The sequence below is a fragment of the Carassius auratus genome, unplaced genomic scaffold, assembly GCF_003368295.1.
Source record: "Carassius auratus strain Wakin unplaced genomic scaffold, ASM336829v1 scaf_tig00008558, whole genome shotgun sequence".
Taxonomy (NCBI): Eukaryota; Metazoa; Chordata; class Actinopteri; order Cypriniformes; family Cyprinidae; genus Carassius; species Carassius auratus.
The window spans coordinates 10,551-25,182 of NW_020523957.1; the positions used below are offsets into that span (position 1 = coordinate 10,551).

The following is a 14,632-nucleotide window of genomic DNA, read 5'->3' on the forward strand; positions in this document are numbered from 1 at the left end:
TGTGGTAGTAGGGTGTTTTAGCTGTGAAGACATTTGCAGAGAAGGAAGAGAGGAGAGATTGATACACACTGAGGTCCGTAGAGCTTTTTGATTTCTGCCATTTCCTCTCTGCAGCCCTGAGTTTAGAGCGATGTTCACGGAGAACCTCGGACAGCCAGGGGGCAGATGGGGCAGTGCGTGCTGGTCTAGACAACAGTGGGCAAAAGTTGTCCAAGCAAGATGTTAAAGTGGAGCAAAGAGTGTCCGTAGCACTGTTCGTGTCCAGAGCAGAAAACTGAGAGAGTGGTGGAAGAGAGGATGAAACCACAGCAGATAGGCGAGATGGAGAGAGTGAGCGTAGGTTCCGTCGAAAGGTGACCTGGGTTGGAGTGTGTGCCACTTCAGGAGTAAGTGCTAGGTTAGCAGTAATGAGGAAGTGATCAGAGGTGTGCAGTGGAGCAACTGAAGAGGTGTCCACAGAGCAACAGCGTGTGTAGATGAGGACCAGTTGGTTGCCCGATTTGTGAGTCGCTGTAGTAGACACTAGCTTGAGATCAAATGAGGTGAGCAGAGTTTTGAAGTCAGCAGCCTGGGGTTTATCTAGGTGGATGTTGAAGTCACCAAGCAGTACCAGAGGAGTACCATCTTCAGGAAAGTTTGATAGCAGCACATCCAACTCCTCAAAGAAGTTTCCCAGTTGACCTGGGGGACGATAAATAACCACAAGGTGGATTTTAACAGGGTGGGTTACAGTAATGGCATGTGATTCAAATGAACCAGTACCTGTAGGTGATGGCTGAAGATCAAATTTCCATTCTTTGGATATAAGGAGACCCGTACCTCCACCCCTCCCAGTGGTACGAGGAGTGTGGGAACAAGTGAAATTAGTGGAGAGGGCTGCAGGGGTGGCAGTATCTTCAGGTTTGATCCAAGTCTCTGTCAGTGCCATGAGGTTGAGACCGGAATGAGTAGCAATAGAAGAAATCAAGTCTGCTTTGTTAACTGCAGACTGGCAGTTCCAGAGACCAACTGGAATAGAGAGCATAGTAGTAGAGGTCAGAGGGACATGGCGTAGGTTTGTCAGACAGGCCTTCCTGCGACGTACATAGCGTGCTCTCCGAGTGTTAGTAGTGATAGTTGAGATCTGAAAGCACATAGTGACTACAAGTGTAAGATATTTGAGAACAAGCTATACAAAAAGTAAAGAAAGAGAAAAGCAATACTCAAGTGCCCAGTCGGTGTCCTTGCTCGGTGGAGTCGCGCAGGTAGAGTTGATTGTCTTTACACTCGGTCTTCACACAAGGAAGGTTCACACGAGGGTTGCCGCGACCGCTGCCGCGGTGAAACCTAGTGCTTTGTATTAGCCTGATTACCTGTAATTGAAGTCGGCAGGCCACGCCTCACTATTTAGCAGATCGAAACCAGGCAGTCCCGCGACAGGCAAACGCAAAACCAAGCGCCACTTTCAGCACGTATTTAACCAGGGTAAGACACACACAATTTAAACCAAAAACTTTCCTACCAATGATGATCACACACTAGTCTGATGAGAAAACAAGACAAAACACTCACAAGCTGCTGTCCTTCTATGTTGCTCGACTGTTTCTTCTGACAAGTGTTTTACAAACAGCTAATTAAGTACTTTCACTGGCTTTGGCCACGCCTCACTATTTTTATAACTTAATATAATTATAACTTAATACGTTAGGAGTCTTGTGGCATGAAGCCAGATGTATTTAACATTTTTGTTTGTTTTTAAAGGAACTATTACGTGAAAATTACTATATTGCGTATTTTAACATCAACCTAATCCAATGGGCAAAGTTACGTCCAGTGGACGTCTTTTTATGTCTTTGCAGACGTTGAAAAGACGTCCACTGAGGAGACAGGATGTTTTTATGACATGTTTTTTTTATGTTTTTTATGTCTTCTGTACGTCCGATATAGACGTTCATAGATCCTCCTTACAAGGTTCTGTGACTTTATTTCTGTCAGACATCTAGAGAAGCTCTTATTGAGAATCAACAGATGTTTAAATGTTGATACTTGATTCATTTGAAGTCACCATTGTGGTGGAAAGTGTTTGGTTTATTTGTGATCTTGGTCCAGCTACTTCTTGTGTTAGCTTGTCTCTTGCTGCTATAACAGTGTATTTTAAAACTTTATAAAGCAAACACTGAACACAATAATGGTGACACACAAATTATGATTTTCTGGTTTGGTGATTCTGCTTGTTAACATCAGGTGTCTTCAGTAATGGTCAATCATAACTCAATTAATTTCTTAATTATCTCATTAACTTCAACTCTGCTTCAGTGTTAGTTTTAACACTGCTTCAGTGTTTATATGTGTCCACACTCAGAGCTAAAAGTACAATTACTGTATGTACTTTATTTTCTGAGTGTGTGCCGTGCTCGTGGAGAAATAATAAAGCAGAAAAGAGCATCATTTCAGAAGAAGAGATGCTGATGAAGATGTTCTAGTGATCAAGCAGCAGATTGAAGCTCTGAAGCTCCTGAAAGACTGAATTAGAGCCAGATCAACTGTGTTCAGCAGCGATACTGTGAGTGTTTGGACAGAATTCTTTCATTGAATCGAGTGTTAAATCAGCGCAGACAGACAAATAAAGCAGACGATCAGGAGACGGATTCATTCAGAGTCAATTCAGCCTCTGATCTCAATCACATTCATGATTATTAATACTGTCATCAGTTCACATCAGAATTCAGAAACCAGTTCAGGGTCAAATGAGTCACTAATGGACTTTTATTACATTTTATGAGCAGTTTACAATAGAAATATTAAAGCACACATATTACTCTGTTTATTAAAGATTCAGAACAATATAATTACTATTTTTTATATAATTACTAATTACTAGTGTCTAATCTAGAAATATAACTTTGGAAGACATTCAAAATATGAATTAAAAATTAATTAATACAAAGTAATTATGTGAGATTTGATTAGTTTGTGTCTCAAACGATAGTCTCTCTATGGTTTAATATCACACAGAGACACTGAGGAATCAGGATAAATCCTGAAACCAGCACAAAGGGGTTCAGTGAATGTGGTGTTGAATGTGTGTAAGTGTGTGAGTGTGTGTGTGTCAGAGACACTGTAGAAGGACAGAGTGCCAGCCAACACATCCACATACACTCCTGCTCTATTAGAGGATGAAGAGATGCCAGGTATATAAGTGCTGCTATTATTGTGACTGACAGTGAATCCATTATAAGAGCACCGCAGACTCCAGGATTTGTCATTGTTTCCAAACCAACAGTCACTCCCTCCTTTCCTGCTGATTCCCTTATATGACACTGATATATCAGCACGTCCGCTCCATTCAATCTCCCAGTAACAGTGTCCAGTCAGACTCTCAACACTCAGAACCTGAGGAACACCATCAAATCTCTCTGGATGATCAGGATACGGCTGAGGATCGTCCAAATGTCTGATCATCCTGTTCTCATCAGACAGAATAAGTTGAGTGTTTGCTGTGTTTGGATCCAGTGTGAGATCACAGACATCTGAACAAAAGAAGAGAGAAATATCAAGAACAACACAACACTGAAGATGTCTGTGTGTTTACAGCTTTGTCCTCACTGTTCAGTGTCCTTCACTTTTGTTTCTCAAAAAACTAAAAAAGTGTAAACTTAATGTTAATAAGAGATTGATTGTGTGGTAGAGACAGATTTTATAATTGTAAAATGAGTTTTCACTCAGTGAGTTTGTGCCAGTGTTAATTTTGACAGCAAATGTTTATTTAGTTAACTGCTCTGGCAATACGTGACTCAAAATATCTCAAAATTAAATAAAACCACTTCTCATAAGCAAACAAGAACATGGACCTCTTTGCAATTAAACACTAATGGTTATATATGCATTCTTTATAACAATTAGCATACAACATCATTCCTTTAAGCAGATATATTTATACATTAGGGCCCAAGAACCGGCGGTGTGAGGACCCTCATGGAATTGCACCGGTACTTATTAGGGCCCGAGCACTGGTGGTGTGAGGACCCTCTTGGAATTGCTCCTCTTGGAGCTCTTCGCCCCAAGAGGAGCCCCTTTGAGATATCAAAATCTCATCACAATGTAGCATCCGCAATGTCAAATGAAAAATAATAATAATAATAAAAAATAATAATAATCCTAAGTAATTATTAATAGGGATCATTGTCCCTCTTGGAATTGCTCAGTTTATTAGTGCCCAAGCACCGGTGGTGTGAGAACCCTATTGCAATTGCTCTGTTTCTTATTAGAGCCTAAGCACCGTTGGTGAGAGGACCCCCTTGAAATTGCTCTGTTTATTAGGGCCCGAGCACCGGACATTCAAGATGTCAAAAATCTCTTAACAATAAATAAATAAATAATAATTCTAAGGAAATCAATAGGGCTCTTCACCCCTTTGGGCTTGAGCCCTAATAATCCTTAGGGGAACAAGAGGGCCAACGCAGGGCTTGAGGGGTGCATGGCCCTCTTGTTCCCCTAAGGATTATTAGGGCTCAAAGAGCCCTATTAAATATATATGCATTTAGCAGACGTGTGCCCTGGGAATTGAAACCACAACCTTGCGCTGCTAACGCAATGCTCTACCAGTTGAGCCACAGGAACACTTTTGGATTCCTTAGGATAATTTTATTTTTTTATTAGGGCCTGAGCCAATAGGCGCAGGGCCCTCTTGATTTTCTAAGGATTATTATTACTTGTTTTTTTAAACTCCCAGGTTTTTTGGGCGGCCTTAACATACTGTGGCCATGAGGAAGCTGCAGAAGCTTGGAGAGAGGACTTTCAACAATTTGCCTCGAAACTCTTTGGTGAGGCATTAAAATTATGGCACGAAATGAGAAAAAGGAAATGTCTAATAACATCCACATTCATTGCCTGGTTTTGATCAAACATCATATGTTTGTTCGTTGTATGATGCCGATCGCATATATGTAACTATAAGAAGTCAAAGTTATAGCGCCACCAACTGGCAGCAGGAAGTGTGTCATATTCAAAATGCTTTGAATTCAGCATATTATTTTTACTCGATTTGCTTCAAACTTCATCAGAATGATGACAAAACACGGCCGATGTAAATCTGTTGTGGGGATATTGACATCTAATATATTGTTGCCATGGCAATGTGTCAATCTTGAATATTCTTTTCTGGTGATTTTGAGGCAGATAACATGGTCAGAATTACATGAAACTCAAAGCACATATCAGTATTAATGATAGATAGACAATGGCAAAAGCTCATAAAAGGGCATGGAGGAAGCACTCTATAGCGCCACCTTTTGTCATAAGTGGGGGGGGGGGTTTAGCTACAGACACCAAACTTGGTACATAAATTATTCTTATCAAGATGGACAACTTTATAATTTACAGTCATCAGCTACGACCAACAGGAAGTCTGCTATTTTGGTTTAGATGTGGATTTTGGGAAAATTTAAATTTTTGTTATTGCGTCGGCATTTGCGGACTCAAACATGTGTAAGTACCGATCTTATATACTGAAGTATAAAGACGTGATTGGATAATGATGAAGGTAATTAGTGACAAAGTAATTGAGTCTTCCTGGCAGAACTTAGGCTAAAGCTTTCATTTTTAAATTGCAGCTTCCAAACACTTCAAGACCATTTCTCATACAGAGAACAAGTAATTCTGAGGAAATATGCATAGTTTCACGACTTTACAACACTGTATGGATAACAGAAAATTTAAAAGCTGTCAGACATCTGATCTCACTCTGAGGCCACTCTGTCTGTGTGAGGGAAGGGAGGGGTTTGGTGACTGAGTGTGTGTGCTGTTGGTGACTGACTGTGTCTATTGATTGTGTGTGTTGAATGAGAGAGAGAGAGAGAGGGTTAACATCTCTTTAATAACCAGAAAAAATTTTATAATAATCAGTAATTGTGTTTTTTTCATCATTACAGCTTAAGAAATCTCTTAGGCCTTATCCTGTTCTGTCAGTTTTAGGAACAGAAAAAACCCCAGTATAAGTTCATTTGTAGGGCTCTGCAGCAGGAGAGCATTACCAACACCAGAAAAACAATTCAAGCACTTGTGACTGAGGTGGCCAAGCTTACCCAGGAGATCCAACAACTAAGCATTCCTGCTGTGCCACCCACACCGATTGTTCCCTGCACTGTAGAGTCGAGTCAGCCCCCGGAGCCCCACCTACCCATTCCTGTTAGTTATGCTGGTGAGACAAACTTCTGTAGAGCATTCCTTACCAGATGTTCTATGCATTTCTCATTGCAGACCTGAACTTTCGAGACAGAGGAGTCTAAGGTAGCTTTCATTCTCACACTGCTTATGGGGTGGGCAACCTTGTGGGGAATGGCAGTGTGGGAGAACCGGGACCCATGCTGCGCCTCGTTCCATGCACTTGCCACAGAGATGAAGAGGATCTATAACTAAGAGTAGCTGGCAAGGAGGCTGCCAGAAGACTCGTGTATCTTAGATAGGGTGACTCTTCCGTTGCGGACTACTTGATGGAATTCCGCATGCTGGCAGCTGAGTGCAAATGGAAGGAGGAGGCGCAGTGGGATATGTTCCTGCATGGGCTGGCTGACCGTGTTCAGAGAGAAATTTATAAGCTGGATTTACTTCCTAGACTCAATGGATTAATTGACCTGGCTCTACGGGTTGATGCCCGCATTGATCGGCTGGAGCAACAAGACAGAGATGGGCCAATGACACCTACCCCTGTAAGGCACTCCTGGACTCTGGAACAGATATGAGTCACCATGACTGTAAAGCTGTAAAAAGTGCTACAACTAAAGCAAACACTGATCACTATAATGGTAACCAATAATTTACAATTTGATTCTGTTTGTGAACTTCCCAAAGAAGCACAAAGTCACTTTTACGGACTTTTAAATTAAATGTTCCCTTCTGGTGGAATGAACTCCCCAACTCAATCCGAGCAGCTGAGTCCTTAGCCATCTTCAAGAATCGGCTTAAAACACATCTCTTCCATCTTTATTTGACCCTCTAACTTTAACACTCACTATTCTAATTCTATTCTTTAAAAAATCTAACTACCTTTCTAATCTTTTTGTATTCTATTTTCTTTTCATTTATTATGCAATTGTATATGTATGTGTGTGTGTATGTTTAAAGACCTCTAACTAGCTTGCTCTATTTTTTTATTTTTTTATTCTGTTTTTTATTTATTTATTATATTAGTTAAAATCCCATGCTACGTGTACTGTATTAACCTAACTGAGACTTGTTATAGCACTTATATATCATTGCTCTTTTTATTGTTTTTGATTGCTTCCACTGTCTTCATCTGTAAGTCGCTTTGGATAAAAGCGTCTGCTAAATGAATAAATTAAATTAAATTAAATTAAATTAAATTAAATTAAATTAAATTAAATTAAATTAAATTAAATTAAATTAAATTAAATTAAATTAAATTAATTAAACTTTAGGTGTCTTCAATAACTCTGTTTTGGGGCCTTAAGACACAGCCTTTTGAACATGATGCTTGTATCATATTTATGTAAGCAACAAAAATGTGAATTTGTAAAAAGGCTGATGTCATGTGCATGCATATAATGTTTTCGAAGGGTGTTTCATGATCGCCAACTGCTGGCCTGGCATGCATAACATAGTATTCTTTAGCATAGGGTTTTTTGTCCAATGAAATCAATATTTTTGTGTAAATTTTACTTAATTTTTTCATGTTATTCTACTCATTTTTTATGATTATTTCTACTTAATTGAAATGTGTTAAATTTAATTAATAATATTGCTTGTAAATTTTTGACACAATTTTATTGAATAAATATAGAAATTCACTTTTTACATTGTACCACCTTCAGAACATGGAGTGCAGCTACAAAAGACACTTCTCAAGCACAGTCTATAAAAAAATGAGCCAAAGACTGAGAAAGGTGAGATGACTAAGTCACAAGCGGAAATTCAGCAGATGTTCAATTGTTTCTTGGTGCATGAAGACCATCGTAACTTCCTCTTTTTCTTTGGCACAAGGACAATGACGTCAACAAGGAAAATGAGTATCGGATGAAGGTCCACGTCTTTGGCAATCGGCCATCCCCTGCTGTGGCCATTTATGAGTTACGAAGAACCATCAGAGAAGGTGCACAGGAGCATGGTGCTGATACCGTCAAGTTTGTGGAAAAACATTTCTATTTTGTTTGGTATCTGTACAATCAGAAGCTGAGGCAATTGATTTGCTCCAACGAACACAGGCTTCACTAGCTCAGTCAAACATCCATTTACACAATTTTGCTTCAAACTCTCAGACAGTTATGGAAGCTTTCCCGCTGGAAGATTGTGCTCCTATAATCAAGGACCTAGATCTGAGTGGAGAAACCTCACCCACCCAACAGAGTTTAGGTCTGCTATGGGATATAACAACCAACACATTTACTTACTATGCATCGACCAATACAGGCCATTTACCAGCCGTGGAGTCCTTTCCACTGTCAACAGTGTGTTCGATCCTCTGGGTCTACTGGCAACTGTCGCGATCCAGGGAAGAGCCCTTCTCAGGCCACATTCCTTCCGGAGGGCAAACTAAACAAATGTGAAGCCTAGAGAGATTCTCTCCAAGACCTACAACAGCTTCATGTACATATACAACTACCTCACTAACAGAAGTAGTGCACACAGAATTGTGTGTATTCTCTGATGCATCTACTAAGGCCATACACAGCAAAATCCCCAGTGTTAATTTAACACTCTGAGTGTGGACTCATATAAACACTAAAGCAGTGTTAAAAGTAACACTGAAGCAGAGTTGAAGTTAATGAGATAATTAAGAAGTTAATTGAGTTATGATTAAGCATTATTGAAGACACCTGATGTTAACAAGCAGAATCACAAACGAGAAAATCACAATTTGTGTGTCACCATTATAGTGGTCAATGTTTGATTTAGCTGGGATCTTGGCTTGTAACTTTTTACTTTTAAAGTTTGTTTGTCAAACCAAGAGCAAAAATCATCGCGTGTTGATGATTATGTTTTAATGTAATCGTTGTTTGACATGAATCACTGAACTCATTTACAGTCTTTTCTCAAAGTAAAACTTCCATTATTGATTGTCACAGCTTTGATTCCACAATGAAAAAAATCTGTATTTTCTGTACATTTTGTAGTTATCTCTTGCAAGTAATTCTGATTTTTTTTTTTTTATTAAAGAATTTTAATTTTAGGCACACACAGATAACAATAATCAACGTATGAATCTCAACAACGGTGACAAACAACATATTCAGATAAACAGACCAACTCTGAACATCACAAAACTAGATACAAAAAATTAACATAAAAACAGCAAAAGTAAAATATAGTTAGAATAAAAAGTTAAAAAGACAGTTCAGCTCATAATTTATTCATGCCGCAATGCATGATGGGAGCCATGGATGAGTTTTTATTGGCTACAACATGCTTTTTTGATGGTCACCGTTGTTGTGATGCTCAGGCTGATTCCTGATGTCTGTGTGTCCAAACAAAATATTTCTTTTTTACGTAGTACTAACTATTAAAAACATGTCATACTATGTCAGAAATGCTGGGTTGCTTGCTTTTCTTTTTCACTTAACTTATGTATGCAGTAAAGAAACTTAAACTCAGGCATTCAGGTAACTCTACAACAAATAGCTCAAATCACAATCAATGGCACACATGATTGCCTTTGCTGTGGTCTGTCTGTATGATATAATTCAGTCACCACAGCCACATAAAATCTAAAGATAATAACTGAAGGGTCAAGATCCCAACTAAAGCAAACACTGACCACTATAATGGTGATACACAAATTGTGATTTTCTCAGTTGGTGATTCTGCTTGTTAACATCAGGTGTCTTCAATAATGCTCAATCATAACTCAATTAACTTCTTAATTATCTCATTAACTTCAACTCTGCTTCAGTGTTACTTTTAACACTGCTTTAGTGTTTATATGAGTCCACACTCAAGAGTGTTAAATTAACACTGGGGATTTTGCTGTGTAGGTGCTGTGGCATATTTGAATAATACTTCAAAAAGATGGACAAGTCGAAGTAGGATTTGTTATGGGCAAGGTGAAGGAGCAATCAGGGCAGCAGGATTGTGGATCTTTGGAGGCAAGTCGCTTATCAATTCAATACTCCATTCCGATTGCGGTACCAATTTCATCGGAGCTGGCAAGGAGCTTGGAATGGACAAAAGGGTGCAGAAGTACCTCAGTGAGCAAGGATGCAGCTAGGAATTCAATCCACAACACAGCTCTCACCTGGGAGGCTCGTGGGAGTGCCTGATCGGCATTGCCAGAAGAATCTTAGATTCAATGTTTCTGCAGCTGAAAACTCGCTTAACCCACAAAGTTCTTTGCACACTAATGGCAGAAGTTACTACTATCATTAATGCACAACCACTCCTACCTGTGTCTGTAGACCCAGAACAACTATTCATACTTTAACCATCAGTACTCCTTACACAGATGACAGGAGTTCCGCCTCCTCCTGGAGACTTCTCGGACAAGGACCTGTACACAAAGCAATGTAAGTGCAATGCTATAAGTTCATTAATATGACACTAGATACGTTGAAGATCACAAATTAGTGATGATTTTGTTAAAAAGACGATGTTTTGATAAGCTGCAAAAAATTGTTGTTTACCATTGTGTACAAGCTCTCAGCAATGCTGTAACCATTGTAATCGCTGCTACAAAAAGAACAGTAGTTTATGCTTATGTTAAAGTCATTTATGATACTATGTTAGTCAAGACACTGGACACTAAATATTGCTGTATTGTTTTATTACAGTTTTCACCACAAATGTTAATGAGGAAGAGTGACAGTAAATGATCAATCTTACTATGACTCTGTCTTCATTGGCTACGGTTTAACTTGGTGTTTTTAGTCAGAGTTTCAACACACTGCAGAAGAAGACTATAGATGCCGTATGTGACGGTGTATTAGTGCCCATTAAAAACACCGTTTTTTAATGCCATTCCTGTTGCCATATGACGACATAAAAAAACGCCATTTTGGTTGCACAGAGTGCACGTCATTTACGGCGTTTTGCTAATAGTATGATGAGTCACGCCCACTGATTCCTACAGCCAGTACGTTTGAACGGTAATGCTGCTCATTTAAACTGCTCAGCTGGTCCCAAATTATTTTATATTTGCCTGTTAATATTTTATTTTGAGCAAATTTGAGTCGTGACATGTCAAGGGAGAACAAAAACTGGAATGTGAACAGCGGGTCAGATCTGATCTGCGAGGTTCTCTAAACAATTGGGCAAAATTAGGTAATGAAATCACTATCTTTATAACCTTTCAAAAATAGAGAATTTGTAATTGAGTAAAGGACATGTAACCTGCAGAAGATAAATGTGTGTATATTTGTATTCTGTATCACAGAAGCTACCCAGCAGGCACAGGATGTAAATTCCAACGTCGGTTAGACATTGGATTTTGGTTGAAAATGAAAATCAGGTTGACGTCTAAATCCAACGACTGTTTGATGTCAAGCTCCAACGTTGGGCAGATACTGAATGTTGGCTGGAATAAACACCCCTGCCCCCCCAAAAAAACATAAAAAAACTGTGAAACGAATGGCACTACACGTATTACCAGCTTCACTTATTACTAACCAGTTTGACTTTATTTCTGTCAGACGTGTACAGAAGTTATTTTTGAGAATTAACAGAGGTTTATATGTTGATGTTTTATTTGAAAATGTTTGATCACCATTATTGTGATCAATGTTTGTTTTAGTTGGGTAGTTTGACTCTTGAATCAATAAGTTTGTAGTTCCTGTAATAGTGTTTAGTGAAACACATAATTTATTATTATAAGGTGATATAGTTTTTGTCGTCGTGAAGAAAATTGATTGAGTAATATTATTTTTCTCATTGTTGATCTAAAGTGGTTATTTTTTACTAATGAACAATATTCAAGAAATAATACTTTCTTCCATCCATTCTGACGTTCAGAATTTTCATTTTTAGATACATTTTGGGAGAAAAATATTTCGAGACACATAGACATCAATAATCAGTATATGAATCTCAACAATGGTGACATGCTTCATGCAGCAATGCATGCTGGGAGCCACCATAGTATAAAGCATGTCACCATTGTTGAGATTCATACGCTGATTGTTGATGTCTGTGTGTGTCAGTGTAGGTTAGGTTTTTTGAGCTCATGTTTGTTAAAAGATATTAACTGATTGTTGTAATACTGCTTGATCTCATGTTCTGACAGAAACACAGGGTTTGTAATAGGAATGTACTAAAGGACCAACATAATTGTTAGATTAAAAAACATTGGTGAATCAGCTTATTTCATGATGATCATAAATCCATTTACAGATAATCACCTGATCTCATGTCACTTTAGCTGTCTTTGATGCTGTAAATGTGCTCGACAAACAAACTGTCACAGCAGGCACAAAAGATAAACAATACAATAAGTGTTAAGAGCCCAACTAATGGAAACACTAATCACTGTTATGGTGTATAACTGTTATGTTGTTATGGAAATTAAACCCATCAGATTTAATCCCCTGTTAATTTTAGTCTGACAGAAATAAAGTATGTCTGATTAGTAATAAGTGAAGCTGGTAAAGCTGTTTGTGGAGTTTGTTTAATCCTCCTCTGCTGAGATCTTGAGATATTTAATGTGCTGCCATGCATTTCACCCTTTGTTGCAGTGTGGTGCTTATTCCAACCAAAATTCAACGTCTGTCTGATGTCGGAGTTTGACGTCAAACAAAGTTGGGTTTAGACATCAACCCGACTTTCATTTTCAACCAAAATATGACGTCTGACTGACGTTGGATTAGTTGGGAGTCCAACGTCTTCCTGACGTCACATTGATGTACTGTGCCTGCTGGGTAAGTTAGATGTTCATCTGATGTTGTGTGATGCTGGTAATTTGTTAATGTCTGTCTTTTAGAGATTTTTCTAATTTTTCTGATGCGAATGCCATGCAGTAGGTGCATTATATTGTTACTCGTACAATAGTCTCAAAGATAACCAATGGCCGGCAGCCATGTCACCCTGGAGCCCAAGACCGGTTGCCCACTGAAGCTAAGCAGGGCTGAGCCTGGTCAGTACCTGGATGGGAGACCTCCTGAGAAAACTAGGTTGCTGCTGGAAGAGGTGCTAGTGAGGCCAGCAGGGGGTGCTCACTCTGTGGTCTGTGTGGGTCCTAGTGCCCCAGTGTAGTGATGGGGACACTATACTGTCAACAAGCACCATCCTTCGGATGAGATATTAAACTGAGGTCCTGACTCTCTGTGGTCATTAAAAATCCCAGGATGTCTTTCGAAAAGAGTAGAGTTGTGAGCTCGGCATCCTGGCTAAATTCACCCATTGGCCTCTGACCATCATGGTTTCCTTACAATCCCCATATCTGCTGATTGGCTTCATCACTCTGTCTCCTCTCCACCAGAAAGCTGGTGTGTGGAGGGCGTTCTGGCGCACTATGGCTGCCGTCGCATCATCCAGGTGGATGCTGCACACTGGTGGTGGATGAGGAGATACCCCCTGACTATGTAAGCGCTTTAAGTGTCTAGAAAAGCGCTATATAAATGTAAGGAGTTATTATTAATCTAACATACTCTGTTCGTATTTTCTGGATAATCGCAAATGAGAGTACAGTTTTAATAAATTAACCCACTGGGCAAAGTGACATCCAGTGGACGTCTTTTTTATGTCTTTGCTGACGTTGAAAAGACGTCAACTGAGGAGCCAGAATGAAAGTTTTTGACATCTTTTTTTGATGTCTTCTGTACGTCCGATTTAGACGTTCACAGAACCTCCTTACAAGGTTAAAAACTAGTTCAAAAGTGGTCAGTGGAAATATTTTCAACATCATTTAAGGTTCATTTAGGCATAATTTATACTGTTTCTGGACCAAATCAACTCTCTCAGGATTTAGACTTGTGTTATTTCAATGTAATTTCCAGACACTGTGTTTGTCCTAAAATCAAGAAAATAAAATAATGTTTATGGAATAATGAAATAACTGTCGATTGAGCATGTGGTAAAATCAAGTGCAAATAAAAGACATTAAATCTCTGAAGATCTCAGCAGAGGAGGATCAAACATCTCCACAAACAGCTTCATAAGCTTCACTCATTAGATTTACTTTATTTCTGTCAGACATATAGAGAAGCTCTTATTGAGAATTAACAGAGGTTTAAATGTTGATATTTGATTCATCTGAAGTCACCGTTGTGGTGATCAGTGTTTGGTTTAGTTGGGATCTTGGGCCTCATACTTCTGATGTTAGCTTGTCTCTGACTGTTGTAACTGTGTGTTATAAAGCACTCCTATTATGGCAGAGAGCATTGAACTGAAGTGCTAACATCGTACTGTTAATACTGACAAAATAATATACTACTTTTTTGTTGCAATTATATTTATTTTCTTGGATAGAAATCTTGTAGACTAGATTATTATTATTTTTTTTTTACAAAATGCAAGATTTTGGATATGCATCACATCAATGGTGACAATCAAAACAAAAAAGTCTGGAAAATAAGGATGAGTTTGTGCTATGAAGCTGTTTTGATTATCACCGTTGTCGTGGTGCATATACAGAATCTTTATGTCTGTATTTGAGTACATGATGCTTTTGCTCAAAATATTTCAATTGTATGCATTTTGGCCATTGTTAAAATTA

The 14,632-nt window shown here is 38.8% G+C and overlaps 1 protein-coding gene across 1 annotated transcript in view; it reads right to left on the minus strand.

Moving 5' to 3' along the window:
• Positions 1 to 2,725: 2,725 nt before the first annotated feature.
• LOC113072146 (NACHT, LRR and PYD domains-containing protein 3-like) overlaps positions 2,726 to 14,632 on the minus strand; it is a 55,017-nt gene continuing 43,110 nt past the window's right edge. The window contains exon 10 of the mRNA XM_026245273.1: positions 2,726 to 3,509. Coding sequence (XP_026101058.1) covers positions 2,974 to 3,509 — 536 coding nt within the window. The 3' untranslated portion in view covers positions 2,726 to 2,973. The remainder of the gene's footprint in view (positions 3,510 to 14,632) is intronic.